The sequence below is a fragment of the Elgaria multicarinata genome, chromosome 9, assembly GCF_023053635.1.
Source record: "Elgaria multicarinata webbii isolate HBS135686 ecotype San Diego chromosome 9, rElgMul1.1.pri, whole genome shotgun sequence".
Classification (NCBI taxonomy): domain Eukaryota; kingdom Metazoa; phylum Chordata; class Lepidosauria; order Squamata; family Anguidae; genus Elgaria; species Elgaria multicarinata.
Genome location: NC_086179.1, coordinates 34,274,863 through 34,297,607, shown reverse-complemented (window position 1 = coordinate 34,297,607; position 22,745 = coordinate 34,274,863). Strand labels below are relative to the sequence as shown.

Genomic DNA, 22,745 nt, shown 5'->3' with positions numbered 1-22,745 from the left:
TGTTGTTGAACCGTGGGTTATTGTGTTGTCTGAACACAGCATGTTTTCTGCAGGTTTGCTCATTAACCATGCAGTGTCGCTTGTTAACTACTCGGAACAACCCCCAGTAAGCCATTGTAAATCACACTGCATGGCTAACAAGCCACCCTGTGGAAAACGCACTGCATTCAGACAACACGATAAACCACACTGCATTCAGACAACTCAATAACGCATGACAAATCCAATAACTTTGGATAATGTACTGCAACATGCTGTGTTCAGGCAACACAATAATGCATGGTGGGTTAACGTGTTGTGTGAATCCAACCTTTGTCTTGGAGTGAGGGCCAAAACAGACATGTCTTTAAATGTTTCTAGCAGCTATGCTCCGCCACCCCATTTTTACTCCATAGAACAGGCATAGGGCCCCCTGATCCAGATTGGAACCCTAGCATGTATGGTCATGTATAGGGTTTTTAAAAGCCAGATCAGCCCCCCTGCGCCTACTCTAGAGTATATATATATTTTTAAAAAATACCAACACCTGCTAGACACATTTTGGCACTGAATCTTTGCACATTAACAATACATACATGCTTGTTTCTCTAGTATTGTGGAATGGGTAATATGTTACTTCTTTTGGTAACTCACTTATGCAGGAAGACAAGGTAACAAGCACTCAGGCTGACAACTGGAAAGAGCAAGATGGTTTTCAGGGGGGTATTAATATTTGGGAACCAGGTTAGCTAGAAAAGTTGGGGGCGGGGCAGAATTCATCTTGTGTTGCTGCAGGAATGAAGAATGTTTCCTTCTTCTATTGCTTTGATTATTTGGACTACTAACCCCTTGTGCACCAGCTAGTCTAGGAAAGGAGGAGGAAACTGGGTTGCTAGGCAACTGCAGGAGGACCTCTGAAGTCACACAATATATAGGTGTGGGGTGAGTGTGTTGGGATGGGGGAAGATGCTACAAACCAGGATCTTTCATTCTAGACTCCTAATTGCACAAGTCTTGAAGACTGAAATCTCAAGAAAAGAACGATCACATCATCAATCAGTATAGATACAGATATATATGTATAAAAACATGTAATAACGAGAACATTAATAAGTGCAAGGCATACATAGGAGAGAGAGGAGTGGGATCTTTGGTCTGAAGCATATCAGATAATCCAGAAGGATCTGGGAGGCAAGTTTGTCAAGAGGGTCCCCTCACTTTTTAAACCTATAGAAAAATGATGGGAAAACTCTGAATCCTACAGTATCTGTTTTTTCACAGAGCTATCAATCCCTGTTGCCTTTAAGGCCAAACCAGGCCATGTCTTGATGGCAGTGCATTGGTGCCGCAAGCCCTCGAACCCACACATTTGTGCTCCTTTGCGTTATCCCCATGGCAAGGAGCACAAATGTGGGTTTTCAAACCTCACCGGGAGAAGGAGGGGCCGCTGCCGCCCCATGCACCCCGTTCTTCTCCCTGCTGTTTTTTCCCCTCCTCCTGAGACAGCTCGATGGTGGTGGCTGTGTCATATAAATGTCCTAGCGCCACTGCAGATGCATCCTGGGGCTTTCCCCTCTTCAAGACAAGCCCCCAGACATGGTGTTAAATGTGCTTTTGAGTTTAACCTGGACCTTTAAAGAAGTGCAACTAGCCATGTGTTGTTGTTGTAGTTTTTAAACTGGGATTGCAGCTGGTGGGGAGTGGGAATTTAACCCTGCCTTCCCCTGCTGATGGCCTGATAAAAAATGCTCCACCAAACCTCTGTTTTTTTTATTGGGAGGAAAGTTCCCACTGGTGCCAAGAGGGGTAGAATACCTGCTTTGCACGCAAAACAACCCAACTTCAACCCCCAGCATCTCTCCACATAAGACTGGGAAAGTATCCTGCCTGAATACCTGGACACCCTCAGTAGCCAGCCCTGAGCTAAATGGACTGCTGGTCTGACTCGGTACGAGGCAGCGAGCCTCCTCTTGACACATTTAAATGACTCATCTAGTTTGGCCCTTAACCCCACATTTCCTAGGATCCAGCCCTAGCAATCAGGATGACCAGCCGTGGGGCCCGAAGGAGTGCTGAATCTCCCCAGATGTGTCACTTAAAGGCAGTGGGTTTGTAGCTCTTTATATTGCTCAGGCTGTGGGTTGAGGTCAGCAAGTTATAACTGACAGTGCAGGAACAGCCGTCGGCTAGGCCTTCCCCCACAGTGCTTGTTTATTGTAGTCCTCCTGCTACTTCCCCCTTCCCAATCCTGCCACGTAGGTCTCACTGCTAGCGATTGCCGGAATGGGCTTCTTCCAGCCACTGCCAGCTTGCAAACAATCGGAGTGCTGTGAGGGACAACTCTGTGACCTCATCTCCCAGCCATCTCTGCCTGGCCACAAAAACCCTCTCTGTTTGAGTATCAGGGAGAACCGGCTTATTCCAGAGAAACTGTGTGGCCAATGCGGGGACACTTGAGCACTGCGACCCAATACTCCACGCTGAGCAGAGACATCAGGAAGGAGAGGGGAGGTTATGCAAGGATCCGCTCCCCCGCACCCAGGCTTCCTAAGCCTTTAGGAAAATGGTGTGCTCTTTACCCATTCATGTTCTTGAACATAGCTGGCAGTAAACAGACAAGCAGTTGTCATGTATTGCACCTTGCTGGACAGAATTGCAGAGAAAGGAGCTTCTGGAGGTGTACATATCAGGGACAGGCAGAAGATAGACTGGATTGGTAGGTCCCTGGGTGATTTGCTGCAGAGCTCTAAGGGTTTCTGAGCCCCAATACTTTAACTAGAGCAAGAGAGAGGGAATGAACCCTCTGCAATGGCCAGCCTTGTGCTAATCTCTCACCCTCAGTGTTCCTCCTCTGTAAAATAGAACTACTAATTGACCAGATTGCTCTTTGGCTGCTTTTGTTCAGCTCTGCTGAATTTTAGAGTGTTGTATTCGAATCCCTGATCGCTGTTAACTCACATATAGATTTGTATACATCTCAAGCTCTATTTGAGCATTTAAGGAAGACTTACCCTCTACGCTTGAGCAGGGCCAGGCTGTATAAAGCCCCACCTTCAACACTGCACACATTCTATAGGGCCTTCCCCCCACCCCCAAGTTTTTGCACATGTAGCATAAATGCCTGCAGAAGGGAGGCGTATTCATGTACAGCTGTAGGTGAGTAGGCCTTCCTTCCACAGATGTTCACACTATATGTGTAAATCCTTGGTGAGGGAGGCTATGGAATAACATAAGGAACATAAACCACCATTTTGAGCATCAGCAGACGGTGGGGGTGGGGGAAATCACCTTTCCCTACCGTCACTTTGCCTCCTGCTTCTGTCCCACAGTGGGCACAAACAGCCCCTTCTTTCTTCACATGGGGAAGAAAGAGGAAGCAAGCAACGACCATGTGGCCCAGTGGGCATTTTTATCGCACTGCTTCTCCTGTACACAGTTTCATTACACACCCCAAAATCAGATTTTCCGAGTCTTTTTTTGTGACAGAAAAATGAGCAAAAAGAGAGGGAGACGTGTGGGAGGCGGATGGCATCTTAAAAGGACCCATGAAAATCTGTGCATGGCCAGTAGCGAGTGTGCTATAAAACCCTTGTCTGATGATGCTGTTTGTGCCTAGCTCTGATTGGTAGACTAAGGGACATTTTTGTAGGACATTTTCCCGTCTACTCATGCATAAGTCTGCGCCCTCACGCATTCTAGTAGAAAAGAAAATAGATCCCACAAGCCTGAAGTCTGCCCACTCCTGGTATATATTATGGGATTTAGGAGACTCCTTTGTCTTATCCCTGCCCCACTGAATAGAAACAGTTGGTTTAGAAGGGCTGCAAGACCCCGTTCTGAATGGAGTTTTGCTTTGTTCTTCAAAGCTATACACATAACCCAAGTGAACAAACCATTGGGAACCATTTTGTAGAACCCAGGTCACGAAGAAGGGACAAAATACATATTTCTAGGCCTTTTAAGCTTAATTTCTATGGATGACTCAAATCCATCTTGATCCCAATTGGCATCCATATTAGATGCTGTGGCATGATTTCTTTCTCATGGCTGGTACGTCCTCTGCATATCAAGAATTTGCTGTCTGGCAACCACCTCATCCCTTTTGTTTCTCATCTAAATAGTTCCTTGAGAGCAGAGTGATTTGACCATGGAAAAATGCAGACAGGCGGGTAGGGGTTGGAAGAGGGCTGTGTATGAGTATCTCCCAAAATATGTGTGTGTGTGGCGGAAGGGGGGGTAGCTGGACTAGGAGCGTGATTCTCATGTTGTCACTGTGATTTTTTTTTTGTTTTAAAAAACAAAACACTCTTCCTGCCCCCCATCCTTTCTGTCTGAGGGACCCTTCAAAATGTGCATAATGAGGTGATTCAGATTGATCCACTTCATGTTTCAGATGAGGTGTGTCTTTGAAAGCATCGCTACCAAAAATTGCTATGAAAGTAATTTACCACCTCTAAGAAAAGGCTTGACAGAGGCCTAATGGACAGCCCTTTGGGGAGTGGGGAGGGATGATCGTGGGGTTTGCAGCTTCCGAGATCGTCCCTCAGGGCCAGACATCAGCAGCTTTCTCCCAGAATTAAAGGAGTGCCGTCCCGGGTGAAGTTTTCTTTTTCTTTTTACTACTCCAGATGCTTGCACAAGAGCAGAGGTACGCTCCTGCATGAAGCTGTGATTTAAAAACAAACACTCGGCACTGGAAGACGCCGAGACCCCTCCGAAATGTGGCAAAAATGGTCTTCCCCTCACCCCCCCAATACCCATGGGCTTGCCCCACTACTCGCAAAGAACAGCTACGACCTCGGGAGGAGGGGGCACACTGCTCGTGGACCTCAGGATTGTCCCGAGAGAGGGGAAAAATGGGGAAAAGCAGGCACTGATATCTCGGGAAAATGGAGTGGTCATCCCTGGATCACTGTGGGAGTAGGTGAATTATTATTATTATATTTAGTTGTATCCCTCCTTTTGCCCAATTCTGAATGTCAGGGACGACCTTGATACTATCTTGAGATAAATGGCAGGTGTAGATTAGGCCTTAGTCTTCTCTTTCTGGGGTGGTAAATTGTTGCTCTTGTACGAAATTTTGCATGGAGGCATTTTCAAATGAAGCCCCCCCCCCCATGAAACCTGAGGGAATGCAGTGTCCCTCAAAGACTATACAACAGAGTAGGCATGGGGTATGTGAGATCTGGACTGGGACCCTAGTTGGTGTGAGGAGGGTTAGGGAGCTTTTGCGATATGGATTGGGGGCCCCTATGCCTACTCTTAGAGTAAGAATGAAAGAAGGACGCAGCTGCTCAATATGGATTTAAAGCAATTTCTGTTTTGGCCCTCAGCATGCAGGGATAGGGAGATCTAAACCTTCGTTCCCTGCATGCTGACATCTCATTGCGCCTCCCCGCTGCCCAGCTGATCGGCACTGGAAAACAGCTTTTCCCAACACCAATCAGTTGAGCAGTGGGGGCGGAGGAGGGAGAGGTGCAATTTCAATAGGGAGGACGGCCAGTGGGGATGTCTTTCTCCACATCTTGCCCTCCTCCATTTACATCATTCAGCTGAGTGGAGGGCTGGGTGTAGTGTGATTATGACTGGGGGAGGGTGGCACATGTGGGGAGTCATTTCCATGCACCTTCCCCCCCCTTCATTTTCATTGTGCTCCACACCACCTGCCATTCAGCTGAGCAGTTTGGACACCTGTATTGCTCCTGAGGGCCACAGTTTGCCCACATATACTTTAGGACAAGGTATGCATGAAAGACAGGTCCACGGGCTATATCAGGCTTTGCCTTAAGAAGTATTTTCCACTCATTTTCTCCCAGTACATGCAACCTGTGGGTGAGCTACCAGGGTGGCACTGGGCGGGCTATGAGTGCTGGGAACCAAATGAGAAAATCAGGTACCTACGCCTGCACTAGGAAGTCCAGACAGCGCGGTGGAAAGAGTTCTCCCTCTGCCTCCCATTTCAATGATCTGAATTCCTATTCCCTACACCTTTGCAAAACAAGAGGGAGGACCATGAATTCATGTGAACCCTCTGGAAACAGGATGAAAACCAACACCATAGGTAGGCTCCCCTGGAATGCACTCAGGGTGATGCCTTGTAGAAGACCGGGATTACATTTCCTCACTAGAATGCAAAATGAAGGATAGATGGACCTGGTCTAACCCAGGATTCAATAAATGAAGAAATGGATGGAGCACCAAAGAGTTGGTTTCAGATCCAATCGAAGTCTTGTGTTCCTTGTAAGCAGGGGCAAGGGGACATCTTGGATGCTTTGGTGTCAGTATATCTGACTGATAGAACAGCCCCGTTGGTCTTTACCTCAAGCAGAAGGCAGAAGTATCTCCTGATAGCTGGTGGACAATGTTTCATTGAGGCTGAAGCAAACCTCACGTTGTGAGTTCTTCCTAGACCTCAGGTTTGCTCCTTTTGCTCTTGTTGTAATACTTTCTTTCCTATATTTGTTTGGCAGAACTGTGGAGGTTCTCGCTGGCTTTTCTCAGGGATCATTTCTTTCTGGAGGGGTCATGGCAAAATGCGGGGGAAGGAAGATGTGAACGTCTTGATGCCTTTAAATAGTTGCTGCAATGCAGAGCAACAAGAGCTGGACGCCTGCTCGGTGTGGTTCTGCTTTTCTTCCGTCCCTTTCTTTATACTCCCAAATTGAGAAGGGGGGGAGAGCAAGGCAGAGAAATGAGCTCCCTCCTTCCCCTGCCTACCATCTCCAAAGAAGGCTGACTCGGCGAGTCCACACACCCATCAGACTGTCAGCGGGCAAGCTGCGCTGTTCCCTTAAATGCTGGCGTCTTCTAGGAATGTGACGGGCTATTCAAACCTTAACTTCGTCTTCCTCTTCCTCATCAACATATTCAAAGGAATCACTGTGCCCTTCTCTAGCAATGGTTGCCCCATTTCTGTAGAACTCCTCCTCCTCCTCTTCTTCCTCCTCCTGCTCTTCTTCCTCCTCCTCCTCTTCTTCCTCCACTCTTTGGTGCCACCCAGCCTCGTGTTCCTGCTGCAGCTCTGCCACCCCTACTTTCAAGCGCCACGTGCTGGCATCAAGGCTTTCCCAGCAGGCTTGACTCCTTGACTCTTCTTGCTGTGGCAGGCGGCGGTCCAGACCTCTCGCGCCATAATGGCAAGCTAAAACCTGGGCTGCTCGGTTGAATTCCCGCGCTTCCATGTTGCAGTCATTCTGGCGCCCTTGCCACTGGGTCTCCTTTGGCACCGCCCCCATCTCAGCCCTGGAGTTCTTTTCCTTCGAACATGGCGACCCTTCCTGAGACAAGTCTATGGACCGAGAATCTCCATTGGTACACACCGAGGGTCCCAACGGCAAACTCGCCTCAGAGTGACCCCAAAAGCTTGCCGCAGCTTTGCTTCCTTCCCGGTTTACCTGAAGAGACCCTGGTCTGTGAGGTAAAGAGTCCTCCGCCCAGGTGGTCTTTGGGTGAAGAGGCGACTGAGGGTCACTGTTGGTGGGGGTTGGGCTTTCCTCTCGCTCCTCCTCTTCCCTGTTGCTGTGGCTGCCATCTCCAGAGAAGCTGATGACGTGGAGGAGTTCGCTCATCAGGGAGGGGCCAAGGTCAAGGCGGAAGGACAGCAAAGAGTCCGAGCGCTTCAGGGCCGATTCGGCAAGCTGGGAGCTTTCCTGAGTCTTCTCCGAGCGAGGAATGCGGGGGATGGTGCAGAATCCAGACTCCAATCCTGAAAGGGCCACAGAACCAATAGTGAGAGAAAAGCATATAATGCTATGGGAGAACCGACTCTTTGTAGCAGTGGACGATGGTGGCTCCGACATCAGTGGGGTGCTGACTCCGCACCGGGTTTCAGTCAGAACCAGTCAGAACTCTAAAGGAGCAAAGCATCTTGGACAGCTCTTTCAGAGTTCTGACTGGTTCTAACTGAAACCTGGAGTGGATTCACTGTCCCACGGACATCGGAGCCGCTAGCCTCCACTGCTTTGCAGTACAGGCAAGAGTGTAGGTGATGGTCGTCTTCTGCCAGCCTTGCCCAAACTGGTGCTCCACATAGGATGGCAATTCCCACCTCCTCCAGCTAGCATGGCCAATAACCATGTTGGCCAGGGATGATGGGAGTTGTGGTCCAACATGTTTCGAGGGCGCTGGATTAGGGAAAGCTGTCCTATGCGTAGAGCAAAGCTATTTTTGTGCGCCTTGCCCATTCTCCTTAGCTGAACCTTGCGAACTGTAGCTTTCATTTTTTAAAGTCTCTGTCCCTCATGGTTGGAGAGATCTCCACAAATGTGACAGCAAAAAAATAAAATAAAATGGTGAAAAGGTCAAAACTAAGCAAATGAAGGCCAAGTTTATTCTGTGTGACAACTGACTTGATTTCGAAGTCCAGACTTCAGTGTTTTCCAAGTGCTTAACCAAGATTTCTTTGCATCAGAGGAGAGCATTTTTGGGCTAAGGCTACTGTAGAAGGAGTGCACTATGTCAAGCTAATGTTGATTCACATTTGCCACGCTCACGCACATTGCGTTAATAGCATGCAACTAAAATATGCAAATTAGCCCCAGTTCAGTGGCTTTTGAGCTTTTTCCAGTGAGCAGCTCTCGGTGCTGAGAGCAAATTTTTCATCCCTGAGCTAACCCAGTATCCATCTTCCTTCTCAGTACCAGATGCAGTAGAGGAAACATGTATAATCTCAATATGGTGATGGCGCACTGGGTTCCTTGCCTGTCTTTCCCTTCTTCTAGAAAATATAAGGCTGAATGGCAGAAATTCCCAAACTTTTGATAGCTAGGCAGCAACATGGTGTCGTTGCTGTTGTTGTTTTGAATTCAAATTGGGGGCACGCTGAAAGTTTGTGAATATTTATATTGTTTGTCTTATTTTATCTGTATGTCGCCCTGAGATTCTAGTGATATAGGGTGGGATACAAATGTTTTAATAAATAAATAAATTTACATTCAGAAAAATACATTACCTCCATCAGCTCCCAGGACAATAGCTATTTTCCTTGGGGCTGTGGGACAGTCCAGCTAATATTGCCCCCTGACTTCCTACCCATCCCTCTGTCTAATCAGTCATAGCCCAGAGATGGGGCACCGTGATTCTTGGGCAATGGGAATGCTTCTTAGATTCCCCCACATCTATTGGCTGTAACATGGGCTACATCAGGCCATTCCGCTGTGTCTTTATTCCCTCTCAGGATGGTGTTACCTTCCATATATTGGTAGAAAGAAGGGCCTCAATGCTGCAGCGCTTCCTCCATTGGGCGTCCAATGATGGCTGATTCAACTGGGCCATTTAACTTTTCAAGGCGCACGTCAGCTCTCCTCATGGCACACCAAGCTGCCCCAATATGCTGTTTGGGAATCACTGGTGTAAAGATACCTTCAATGTAAATCAGCCATCCCCACCTTGGTGCCCTCCAGATGCCTTGGGCTACAACTCTCCTCATCCTCAGCCAGCAATGGCTAATGCCTATGCTGGGTGGGAGGGTGGGGGGATGGGAGTTGTATTCCCAACACATCTGGAGGGCACCAGGTTGGGGAAGGTCGGTGTATGTGCTGACCACCTTAATCAATAGCCCCAGGGATGCAGACTCTCTTACAGCCAGAAGGCCACATGCCATTTCAGAGAAGTTCTCGGGGGGGGGGGGCACATTTCAGTAGTGGGAGGGGCCGAGGACAAAATACAGAAAATGCCATCTTAAAGCCCTTAATGCCAGTGACCAAGCCTTAGGAGAGACATTTCAACCTTTAGAATAGGGAAAAACAGCAACAGTCTAGAAATCACCAAACAATCAGCAGCTGGGAGAAAAGGGGTGGAGTAAGGGCCAGAGGGTGGGGCCTCCTGGGGAAACCCAGAGCACTGGATCGCCCCCCCACCCACCCAGGCCTGAGGTTTTGCACCCCTCTACTAGCCTCTGTGAATGTCCCCCACCTCTTCCACAGAGCCCATTATACGAATAGCAGAATGAATTATGCATCCGAGATGCTTGGCCTGGGCAATGAAACTGTAAGGATGGTTACTCTGCAAATATACCATGAGCGTGGAATTGCAGGCTTGATTACACCACAATATTGACTGGAGGGAACGGGGAACTGGGTTTATATTGAAATAACTGGTCAACCTTCTCTTTTATGTGCTTTGCTCACAATGCTAGAATTGATCTGAGCAAAAAAAGAAAAAGAAAAGAAGCAAAGACGATACAGAATAAAAGTGCTGGCGGGGGACAGGCTTGAAATATGTCTGCTGCAACGTTTCCGTGGCTCGCAGTGTTCAACAGAGGGCAGCATTGCCCTGTCACTGAATTGAGGAAAGGCAAGGAAAATGCCAGCAAAGCCAGATAGACAGGGCAGGCAGCTGGGGAAGGGGCACTGCAGTCACAGGAGCTCAGAGCAGAGACCGTTATTCACGTCCTTCCTAGTGCTGTCTCAGTACAAATGCTTGCAGTGGAGACGCTTTTGTCCTGCAAGTGCAGAAGCTCTAGGCAGAGAAAACGGCCTCAGTGCAATGAAAGCCAGGATGCTATCCCTCGTTGGCAGCTCAAATTGGAATTTGGTTGGACACTCTTGTTATGTTTTGGCTACTGGTGTGTGTGTGTGTACACATATGTGTACGGAGAACATAAGAGGGTCTGGACTCTCCATTTAAGAAGGATCAAGCAATAAATGGACCAACATTTAGCCTTAAGGCAACCTTCCCCAACCTGTTGCCCTGCGAGGTGTTGGATTACAACTCCCATCATTCCTGGGAAGCCTGGCCTAGGCATTGGAGCAGGTCTGCCCCATTTTGGTCTGTGCTCCCCTCCTGCCCATGTTACTGCCACCCTTTCTCTTGTATCACCCTTTCTTCCGTTGTCCTCTGATAAATATTCCGCATATTCCTTCCTCAATACACACAGCCCTCGTTCCTAATAGCTGCTTGTTTGGCATTTAGTGCCCGAAAGAAACACCCCAGCTCAAGGCAAATACACAGGCATTGCCAATACTTCTGGAAAAGACTCCCCTCCCCACCCTTTTTAAAATGCCAATATATATGAATATATATCTGCCAATGTTTGACAAACCAGGTGACAGATTTCCAACCTGATCCTAGGTATGTTTGCTCCCACTGCATTTGTTCGTTAAGATGTGAACCGCCCAGAGAGCTTCGGCTATTGGGCGGTATAAAAATGTAATAAATAAATAAATGTACCCCCCCTCCAAATAACTGTGTGTAGGACTGCAGTCCCGTAATGCCTCTCCTGCTGCGCTCGTCAACCCCTAATTCACAGAGAAAGTATTGCCAGTAAAATTTAGGCCAATTTTCATCATATATATTGGGCTGGATGCAGACTTAGTCATGCTTAGAGTAGACCCATTGAGATAAAACCTATTTTATTCTATTGCCGTTCTATTGCAATGTATGTATTCTATCAGTCTTGTTTTAGTTTTCTTTGGAGTTGTTGGGCAGTATCCAAGCATAGGCACTGTGCTTCCACTTGATCTGTTGTGGCAAGCAACCCCATAAACAAGCGGAAACGCTTGCTTCTGGATCGGGGCAAGTCAACAAAGCTTCGTTCTGCAAGCTCCACAGACCGGCTGTGTTCTTGAAACTAGCAATTCCACTCATCTTGGATTGTTTTTAGAACTGCCATTGGGCAAGTGGAGCAGAGCACAACGGATACTGCCTATTGCATTTTGTTGTATTTCTGGTTTTATTGTAGGTCGCCTTGAGTGCTCATTGAGTGGATGGGCGATCTAGAAATACCTAAAATAAATAAATAGGTCCCATTGATTTCTGCTTTAAGTATGATGACCCTTTATTTATTTAAGGCATGTTTACTCCTCTTTTCAGCCAAAATGGCTCCTAAAATGGTTTCCTTCCATGAGATTAATAAAAAAACCAACCATCTATTTTGATTCCTTCATTGAGACTACAAGTCAAATACGTTTTAGAAATGAAAACAATAGGACCTTCAGGAAAGAACATACACACGTTCAGTCTGTACACATGTATGTTAATTGGGGCGGGGGTACTGTCCTTTCCGGGGGTATAGTTTGTATACATGTAGGCTTTTTCACAAGTTACATTGAACATATGGAAAGGGTAGAATAAAGACAGTAGCATGAACTTTCCTCCCTCTCTTTGCACATTCACTGTAACATTTGAAAAGTGTTTGTTAGAACACTTCATATTGGTATCATTTAAAGGTGAGCAACAGATTATGACCCTCCACCGCACTGCTCTTCTGCTAGGCTTTTACATTTTAATCTATTTTTACTTGCACATGACCTCTGCAAAGCTGATCTTGCTCCCTTAATTTTTTTTGCTCTTAATTTCTAACAATTCCACTCTTGCAAAGCTTATCTTGCCTATTTGCCAGAGTAACCTATTTTAAGACATCCAAGTGAAAAACTACAAATAGTTAGGTAGCACTTTGATCTAAAGCAGGGGTGGGCAACTTGTAGCCTTCCAGATTTTTGGCCTAGAACTGCCATCAACCCTAGCCAGCATAGCTTCATTGAAGCAGGTAGATAAGTGTGAAAACATAGTAAGCAAGCAGGTAAGTCAGGAGAGTGGAGCTACACTGCCTAATGAGAGAGAATGGGCACATGTAATATGTGAGACCCTATGCCAGCCTTCAGATATGTTGGACTACAATGCCCACCATCCCCATGGCTGGGAATGATGGAAGTTGTAGGCCAACACACCTGGAGGCTACCAGCTTGGGGAAGACTGCCTTGACCCAGTGCTTACTCTGAGAAAAATAAGATGCCTTTGTCGCTATCAGCCATTCCTGCAATAGCCGGGCTCTTTGCTATACTTTCTTCCGTCTGGTTGTACTCACCGACAGTATGCATGTTTCCAATGGAAGACTCACCCTGCCCCTTCCTTTTCTTTTTCCTAAACCACACTTCCCATCACCAGTCTTTCAAACCCTCGGTGGAGAACTGAGTAGACCAGAAAATGGATGTAGCTATTTCTGGCCTCTTCTTTAAGAATGCCAAGTGCATTCTGGGATCGTATGACTTGGCAGAAATATCACCGCTCCGCTCGTAAACCAGAGGAAGCCTATTGGAAGAGCCAATGCCAAAAAAGTGGATGTGATCTAAAAAGCATCTTTAGATGCTTTGCTACCACTTCTTGGCTGAGAGGCAAAGTAAGGATATCTGAAAGCATTCGGAGAGCCATGGAGAGCTACATCCCAGCCAGAAATCTTCAATTTTCACAGTCTTTCTTTTTTACTCTATTAAAAGACCTTCCAGACCTAAACACATGCACAGCCATATTTGCCTGCAATGGACCAGGAACAACTCTGCAAGGCTGTCATTTAATGTTGTTTATAGCAGGGCTGGTCAGATTTCAAGCTTGCAAGAATTCTGAGCCTAGACATTTCAGTTGCGGACCTGAATGGCACTCACAGTCCTGCCACACTAAAAGCAACTCCTGGTTCATTCCCTGCAAGCTTTCTTCAGTTTGGCAGCATAATTTAGGGAGGGAAGTCATTTTGCTGCTGCTGCTGCTGCTGAACCACTGGGAGTCAGAAATCCTTGCCAATCTACTGCCAGAGATCTATCACTAGATTCGGATCTACCTTCTAACCATCCCTGGTTTATAGGACACTGCAATGACTTGGGAGGCAATGCTCCCCCTCCAAAGAACTGATTTGGCAGCACAGTTGTAGGATTGTGCTGTAAGTAGAAAATGGAAAACTAAGGGCATTTCCATATTTAACAAAAATCCCACAGTCTTACTGGGGCTTTGTCTTCCAGAGTCTTCATGGGTTTAACCATCAGGACAATACATGGGCTCCCCTCACCCGCTAGTTTTGTCGGTTCCTTCCCATATGTTTCATTTATACTGCCAGAAGATGGTACTGGTTTATTGCATGATTTCAATTTATTATAGCATTTTCAGGGTTTTATAAAATGGCAGCTTCCCGGTTGAAAACTGTGGGAGAGGCATCGGAGGTTGATGACGTCATGAAAAGGGCCCATAAACTTTCACTGAGTGACCATTCACAAGTGTGCAATAAATTACTCGTGTAGAGAAGCTCTAAGCAAAAAGACTAGGTAGAGCAAAGGTTCATAGAAAGTGTAGTGGAGAACCGGTCAAGTTCACAGAGATGCCCTTTAAGTGGGGCGGGGGATGGGAGAAAAAGTGCTTTCAGGCTGAGAGCAGTTTTCAGTTTTGGAGAATTTGAGGTCCATATTCCAGTGGTGCCCAGGGCCAAACCCCAGAAATATCAACATATTTTAGCTTAAAGCTCTTACTGCCAGCAACTAAGCCTTAGGAAAAACAATTAAAACTTTTTAAATGGCGAAAAAAACCTGCACAATAGATGGGAAACCACCAAATGATAGACGTTGAGGTGAAGTGGGCATGGCCATCTCAGGGAACCTCAGAGTCCCAGATTCAGGCTGGAGGAGGGCTGGATTTTGTTTCCATGCCTGAAGTCCTCCAGCCCTGCCTTAAATATACATGGCGCTTATCAGTTCTAAATAGGCCAAACTCTCAAATGTATTTTTTTAAAAAGGTGTTTGTGTGTGTTTCTGAATGTTTCCACCGCACACCTAAGGAAACTGGCACAGAAAAAGGGAAAGTCTGGAGCAAGGTCACCCATTCCGCCCAGACCACCTTCCCCCAAAGCCACCTACCGTAGTCAGAGAAGCTGTTGGGGGTGCTCTTGAAGGCAAATGTGACGCCTAAACCATCTCTCCCGTAGCCGGCCTCGTTGAGCTGGGGCAGAGACACTGCGTTCTTGATGATGGGCGAGATGGCCGGAGGCAGCGGTGAGGCCTCCTCCTTGCTCCGGTTGCCTCGGTTCCTTAGCGGGCTCCTCCTCACATGTCGCAGTGTCCGAAGAAAGAAGTTGTCCGGCTTGGCTTCCTCTCCACCATAGTTCCTGAGGAAGGAGGTGTCCCCAAAGGCATCGCCGCCACGCCCCACGTGCATGGTGTGGCGAAAGTCCCCCAGAGGCGGGCTGATCATGTCCGGCGTCAGCTCTGTTTTGAGGCGGCGCTTGCTGTGGGAGCTGGACACCCAACCAATCACTGGTAGCTTTCCAAGACTCATCTCCTAGCCTGCTGAGTGGAACCCTGTCTTGGAAATTCAGGGATGGCTCCTTTGGAAGAGGTGGGCTCCACTCTGGAGGTGTATATCTGTGACTCTGTTTGTCTCACTGATTGGTCACACTCCAGGATCCCCCATCGCGTTTGCTTTGCTTTCTCCCTTGTGCCCTCTTTCTTGCTGGGCTACTTAACGAATCAAGACCAAGCTGCCAAGGAACTTCTGGGTTTCCTGCAGGGAGGGGGTATCTAACCTCCACCCGTCCCCCTGCTCCCCTTCGGTAGTGCCCCGTTGCAGCTTTCATGAAGACACCCAGGCAATTGGTTTTGTGCAGGTCTGAGCCTTCAGGAATGCAGAGAGGGGATGAGTGTCGATGGGATTCTTGGTTCCCCTCCTTGGGCAGGGGGTGAAGCAGTGTCCAAGGAGTCTGTTCTTAGACCGGTGGCTGCTCTTGTCTGGCTGGAAGTGAGCAAAGCTGGAGGATTAATGTTAATCCCGCTGGCTCTTCTTCCGCCGTCTCTCTCTCTCTCTCTTCTTCACCCCACCCTCTCTCATTCCACCTCTCACTTATGTGAGAGCAGGCTAACAGATGGGGGGGGGGGGCGCAAGACCCAGGGTGGGAGACTCAGGTCAGATGTCTTGATCCTGGATTCCTGCCATAAGGTGTTCTGGAAAAGACAAACGGAAAAGAAAGGTGAGGCCCCTGAGCCGAGACAGTCTGAAGGTGACACTTCGGTAGCGAGACAAGCCTTCTTGTGCCTGTTGCCGACCTGCAGCAGAAGCACATTGGCTTTTGTGCATTATGCTGAGCCAAGGTTACATGGTTCATTAAACAGGACTCCTTCTTGTGTCCTGCCACCAGGTGGCAGAGATGGGTGAGGTTTTCTATTTGTTACATAGAAGGGCTACATCAAATGCAATACTGTTGGTCCACCAGCTCTGGAGAAGATGCAAGCCCTTCCAGTCTATAGACAGAAAAGATTTTCTTCCTTACCTGCCCTCTGCTAACGTAGGCCAGGACAGCCTTTAAGACCAGCTGAAATGGGATATGGCGGCAAAGAGGTTTGATTTCTCTGTACCTCTATATCTGTACGCCCTACATTAGGGATAGACTTAAGCCTCACACAACCTGGTGCCCTCCAGATGTTTTGGACTTCAACTCCCATAATCCCTGAGCAATGGCCATGCTGGGTGGGGATGATGGGAGTTGGGAGTCTTAAGAGATCCTGGAGGGCACCAGGTTGAGGAAGGGTGATCTATGCAATGGTGCTGTTCAGAAAGAAGGAGCACTTAGTGGTGCTCTCAAAGACACAGACACAGAAATATCTATATTGGATGCACCATATAAATGTTTCTCACCTTCCATAGCCATGTATGCCCTTGATTTGCACAGGAGGTGGGCATAAGAAAGGCAGGATATAAAATGTAATAAGTAAGTAAATAATAATGTGGCCAGCAATGTGTTGTTTGTGTGGTCTCCCAATGACACATTGAGCTTTCTTTTGGGGGTGGGGGAAAACTTCCTATATATTTCTGATTCCTCTGGGAGTAGAGATGTCCTTATGGGTTCATTCACTCCTAGGGTGAGGATATTTAAGAAACCAAAAAAGAAGACACCAGTGGGGATGGGTGGGAAAGCAGATTTTCCGAGCCTCCGGAAAGCAGATTATTACGCCCCCCCCCCACTTTAAATGGTCCAATTGGAGTGGAGGAAGGGAAAGCGTGTTATTTCCCCTTCCCTGGTGCTCCAATTGGGGCCTTTTCTATAATGTTCGGGAATGACACACTTTCCTCATTGGAGCAGTGTGTGTGTGTGTGGGGGGGGGAATGATGCACCTCCATCATTCCCCCCACTGTCATGCTAATGGCGGCCTTAAAGGGGAAAGTGTGTCATTCCAGGACATTATAAGAAATTACAGAAAATATCCCTGACACCAAGGATAGATTAAAAAAAAAACAGGACAAATCCAGGGAAATCCTGACAGTTGGTCACCCTATTTGCTCCCACAGTATTTAAGATCTGACTCTGTGCTCCTTGGATGGTGGTGGTGAATCAATGGTTCCCACCTGAGCAATTCTTTAAAAAGCATCACTACTTGTTGGAGAGGGATCAGAGATTGCCACTTGGCTGAGGGTTTTTAATGTAGCTTACTACTAGGCAAAGGGCAATTGTGCATGTGGATTAAACTGGACACTGAATCCATTCTTTGTTCCTTGGGTTTGAAAAAAATGGCAGTCCTAGCACTAATAGGCTTAGGCCTGAAGCCTAAACTATAGAGGTTTAGTTCACACAGGTGAGCTTCTCTTTTCCTGACAGTAGGACTCTTTGTTAGTGTGCAGGAGCCTTCTCCAACCTGGTGCTCTCCAGGTATTTTGGACTTCGACAGCCATCAGCCCTAGCCAGCATGGCCAACGGTCAGGGGTGATGGGGCTGTAGTCCAAAACATTTGAAAGGCACATAGCCACTCCCAACATGGTGTCTTTCACTGCTGTGGAATACAACTTCCATCAGCCCTAGTCAGCACAGCCAATGGACAGAGATGATGGGGATTGTAGCCCAAAATATTTAAAATGTACCACATTGGCCTACACATGCCTAAGTTGGCCTGCTTCAAATGTGACAGCATTCCTACATGGACAAGGCTTATGTGGAGGAAAATCTATACAAACCATGTGCAATTTGTTCTGTGCAATGAACCCATGAAACGTTGCCAGATTTCAGTACAAACTTTCATTTCCATTCATCGCCTCAGAGAAAGGCTCTTATACCCATTTCTCAGACTGAGATTTCATTTCCCTGTCCCAGCCCTGCCCATAGTCTGTTCGAAATCTCCACGCCACCAATCCCTCATCTCTGTTTGTTCTCCATTTTGTGGATCACCTTGGGAAGGCGCAGATGCCAGGGCAGGCTAAAATGGCATAGCAAGATTGCCCCATTGCTGTGTTCTGTGCCAGTCCCACACCACGTGTCTTTCCGTGTCCCGGCTTTGTTTACTCACCCAGGGCTCCCCTTATCTCCTACTGTTAGAAGCTGGCAAAGAAAAGATTTTTTAAAAAAACTTCTTATCTCCTAGTGTTAGAAGCTGGCAAACACAAGATTAAAAAAAACAAAACTTTTCATCTGTTCCAGTTAGAAGCTGACATATGTTGATTGTTTTTTCTTTTCTTTTCTTTTCTTTTCTTTTCTTTTCTTTTCTTTTCAAGAAGGTGTGTGGGCGGGGTGGGTGGGGTGGGGGCGCACAGTTGCCCTCTGTCCTCCATTCCTTGGACAGCCAATGGCCCTGCTCTGAACCCAGAAGGACATTGGATTGCTGGTGACCCATCCTGATGGAGGAAGGGAAAGCCACAATGGACATATCATTCAAAGGGCCTTCCAAAATACCAACTCTTCCACAACCAGGCGTGCTTCATACGTGCTAGTTCCATTCCATGTCAATAGTGCTGCATCCTGCTCCTACATCAGGGGTGGGGGACTTGTGCCAATGGTAGAGAAAGACTCACCTGTTGAATTCTGCCCATGATCCAGCTTTTAAAGGCACAGAAGCCCTAACATATATGCCCTGTAAATACGGGTTACCACCTTCCCCCCACCCCCTAACAGTGCTCTTGCCCATTTAACAGCAGCATCACAAGCAGTAATTCAACAGCCCTACCCTTTCCCCATGGCTTTCTTCAGGCTGGGAAAACCTTTGGCTGGACTCTGGTTGTTATGCAGCTTGTTAAAGGCACAGGAGTCCTGCCAGAAACGAAGGTGGCAACCCTAATGTAAAACCATATTTCTTTTAGTCTACTCATCTCCATATACTACAGAGAGATTCTCCATTGTCTAGAGCAGAGGTGGGCAGAAAGTACATCGCCAGATGTTTTGGACTTCAACTCCCAGCATTCCTAACTATTGGCCATGCTGGCTGGGGCTTCTGGGAGTTGAAGTCCATAACCCATTTATCTCTCATTCACACCTCCTTCTCTCTTCCATTATTCCCTGCTGTATGCAGCATACGGGCTGCAGGGTTGTTCACCCCTGATCTAGAGCCTTCAGTAGGTTACAGTGCCTGAAAAGAGCAGGCAGAGAGAGGTGTATTTTTAGGCCCTGGTTCCTTTAGAGCAGGGATGGGCAAGTTGAGGCCTTCCAGATGTTTTGGCTTTCAACTCCCATCAGCCCTAGACAGTTTAGCCAATGGTGAGGAATCATGGAAGCTCTAGGCCAGAATATCTGGAGAGGCATAAGTTGCTCACCCCAGCTAGGTCCTTCTCTCTGCAAACCCGGAGCAGACTTGGGAAGTCGATGCCAACATGTGCCATTTAAAAAGATAGAAAAGGATATGACAGTTAAGGTAGTCCCCTAAGTGGTGACCAGACGCAAGAGAGAACAGGACTCCTGTAACTTTGATCCCTGTGTAAAAAAAGAAGTCACGTTTGCAGCTTGTCCTGTCACAGTGTGGCAGGACTGAGGAAAGTTGCACTAACTGAAATTCTCTCACAAACAAAAGTACAGAAGTTCTGTCCAGCTGTTTCGCAACCAGTCAATTTAAAGCCACCCATTTAGCTTTTTCATTGTGTCATTTTCAAGGGCAGACAATGGACAACTCTAAATAAATCTACCCAAGTTTGCATATATGCCATTTTATAACTCTTAGAGACCAGGGCAAAATGGCAGCTTTTGTGGGAAGCTGAAAAAAATGTTGCAGTTGTTTAGACTGCAAGCTACAGAGCTTCATATGGTATCTCTACCACTGCAAGGTCAGGGAGAAGGTACAAGCGCCAACCCCTTTCTCCCTTATATGATTGTCTCATTTGTTTTATATCAGCCTTCCCCAACTGGTGTCCTCCAGATGTGTTGGATTTGGGGCTTATGGGAATTGTAGTCTAAACTTCTGGAGGACTCCAGGCTGGGGAAGGCTGTTTTAGGCTATGAACTTGAGGGCAAGGACCTATTACATTTATTCATGTACAATGCCCAGAATATTTTAGGCAGTTTGTATAAACAATAGATGATGGTGGTGTTGGTGTTGGTGTCGGTGTCGGTGTCCTTTGCTTTCCCTACTTTCCAAATCCAGCTTCCCTTGCCAAATTTCCATCTCTCATTGAGGTCCACAGTGGTATTAAGATGGAGGAGGAAAAGGGAGAACAGAAAAGGTACTACTAGAACACATCCTGGCTACAGCTGGGAACTCTTCTTTGGTTGGCACAGACTTTTCTCTCCACTGCCACCCAATCCCTGACTAATAAAATGAGCCCAAAGCCAAAACAGTATTCCCTTTAGTACTTGCTGCCCAGGTTGCCAAGAGCAAGTCCTTCCCTTCCCTACAGAAGGCCTGAGGCTTTAACAAAACCGCAGTGTGCCACAGGCTTCATGGGACGCCTTATCTGCCATCTTTGGCTTGGTTCCGTCTTTCCTTCTTCCCCCGGCCAACCAGCTTAGGCGGCTGCTGCTGCTGTTACTGAAATTCTACCAAACCATGCTGCCCAGAAGCAGCAGCAGCAGCAGCAGCAGCGAAATCGTTCCCACTCACTTGAATTCATAGGCCACGTCCAGTGATTCCTTTGTTTAAGGAAAGCTCTCGTGACTGTCTGGTCAGCACAGGAACAATGGCTTTTGTTCTGATCCTCGGTCCGCCTGGCTATCTATTCATCTGTCACATGTGCAGTGGAATCCTAAGCATGTTTACTTGGTCCTACTGAGTTCAATGTTGCCTACACCCAAATATGTGTGTGCACAGGATGGCAGCCATTGCTGGACAGCCCGTCCTAGGGGCTGTTCTCTCCAGATGTGTTGGATTCGGTGGGGGTGGCAGGATCCTCAGCATGCTGTCTGGAGATGGTTTTTTTTTTTTTAGCTCCACACATCTGGAGGGTCCCAGGCTGCTATAGGCTCTAGGTCAGGGGTGGGCAAGTTGTGGCCTTCCAGATGTTTTGGTTTACAACTCCCATCAGCCCCAGACAACATAGCCAATGGTGAGGGCTGATGAGAATTGTAAGCCAAAACATCTGGAGGGCCACAACGTGCCCACCTCTGTTCTAGGCACATTCCCCTTCTTTTCTAGCATCTCTTGAACATCCAGCTTTCCTTCACCCCAATCCTGCCTGTTCAAAGAACCTCAAAGAAAGAAAAGAGTTGAATCCAGAAAATTACCCCACTCTTTACCTTCTTCAGTTCCTTCATTAGGGCTGTATGATGGTCCTTATTCCTGGCTTGTGGTAGTCCAGTCAATTATACACAGAACTTAATCAATGTATCATATTAGTGGCACCAGAATGTTGTTTTTTTTCAAATTTTGATCTGGCAAGTCATTACAGACCCTGCATATCCCCTCACCCCCAGGACCAAAGTGCCTTCTTAGCTGGGACCACTAGAATCTAAAGTCAGGCTCCCTAAAAAGCAGGAACACCAAAACCAGAAAGAGATAACCCAGGGTGGCTTGAGAACAGAACTAGGACTGTTGAGTTACAGTTTTGAGTGGAAATCTGGACGGTTCCATGAAAAAGTGTTCTTCCTTTCCCCCATTTTCACCAGTAAGACATCTGGAACTGTTACTAGCAAAGGCCTGGAAGTCCTCCTGCAGGGAGACAGTCCATTTTTGCCTTCTTTGATGGTAGGTCAACTTCCCAAGCTTTGGTCGAAAAATGAGTCATTCATATATACACACATCCACGCATGCACACACAAGGAGGATATGGGTTGTCCCCCACCCCCCAGAAAAAGTTAGCCAGGCTCTTAAATGTCAATGTACACTTTAAGTTCCCTTCACACACATTTCACCTCCCCTCCTAAAAGCAATTCCTATTCCTGCCTGAAAAAAGCAAGTAGTCCTTGCCCTTGAAAGCAACGCACAAGATCCCAACAACTTTTACCCCCAGCCCTGCCATCCCCACCCCTTAACCTCCATTTCAACACTTTCTCCTTCCCCCCTCTTCTCTCTTGACGCGCCTGCGATCACTTCTCCCCTCTCAGCACCTTCCTTCATCCCTTGCTCTTCCCCCTCTAACTCCCCTACAGGGATTTACTCATCTCCTGTCATGCCTTCTCCTTCCTCACTGAACTTGCACCCTGTTCTCCCCAAATGCCAGTTCTTGTCACCCCTCCTGCCTGCTTGTTTTACATTTACTTCTTCCTCCAATAAGTTTCTCTCTGCCATCCTCTTTTCTATTCCTCCTCCTCCTCCTCTCCTTCACATTTTCTTCATCGCCCCTTCAGTGAGCCTTGACATGCATACAAAAGTGAAAACTTTTGGACTTTACCTTTTCTTGAAGAACGAGGCGGGGGGGTGGGGGTGGGGGAAGGATCACCTTTCTGGTCTTTCTAAGAAGCTTGCTTTTCTTTTCTTTTTTCCGCTCCCCCAAGAAGAGTTGCTGGCAAAACTACCTCCAGGGGAGACGGGCCTTCCTCCTAGGGTCCTTTTGACCCCCACAGCCTGGGGGGCTTCTTGCGTGTGGGGAAGGGGAGGGATGCCAATGACGTTAGACCCTCCAACCGTTCTCTTTCCAGTCGCTGTCCCTTCGGCGCGGGCATGAAGCCGTGCAGCGAGAGCGAAGGAGGCAAAGGAGGGATGTGGCGAGTAGTGGGTGGAGTTTCAGCCGCGACTGACCAATCCTAAGCCGACTCAGAGAATGAAGTCCGGAGAGGGCTGCATCGATTTCAAAAGTCCGGCAGAGGGAAAGTCAGAAACTCCAGATCCCTCGGTCCTTTTCACTCGCTCGCTCCCCCCCCCCCCCGGTCTTTCCAAACGAGAGACCTGGGA

The 22,745-nt window shown here is 47.6% G+C and overlaps 1 protein-coding gene across 2 annotated transcripts in view; it reads right to left on the bottom strand.

Moving 5' to 3' along the window:
* Nucleotides 1–1,035: 1,035 nt before the first annotated feature.
* The window catches only part of CDC42EP1 (CDC42 effector protein 1), a 258,720-nt gene continuing 237,010 nt past the window's right edge, over nucleotides 1,036–22,745 (bottom strand). The window contains exons 1-3 of one of the 2 annotated variants that reach the window (XM_063133500.1): nucleotides 22,246–22,519; nucleotides 14,595–15,674; nucleotides 1,036–7,684 (exon numbers count right to left, since the gene is read on the bottom strand). In XM_063133500.1, coding sequence (XP_062989570.1) covers nucleotides 6,807–7,684; nucleotides 14,595–15,012 — 1,296 coding nt within the window. In that variant the 5' untranslated portion in view covers nucleotides 15,013–15,674; nucleotides 22,246–22,519 and the 3' untranslated portion in view covers nucleotides 1,036–6,806. Of the gene's footprint in view, nucleotides 7,685–14,594; nucleotides 15,675–22,245; nucleotides 22,520–22,745 lie in introns of those variants that run through there. The other variant, XM_063133501.1, reaches the window with a different exon arrangement.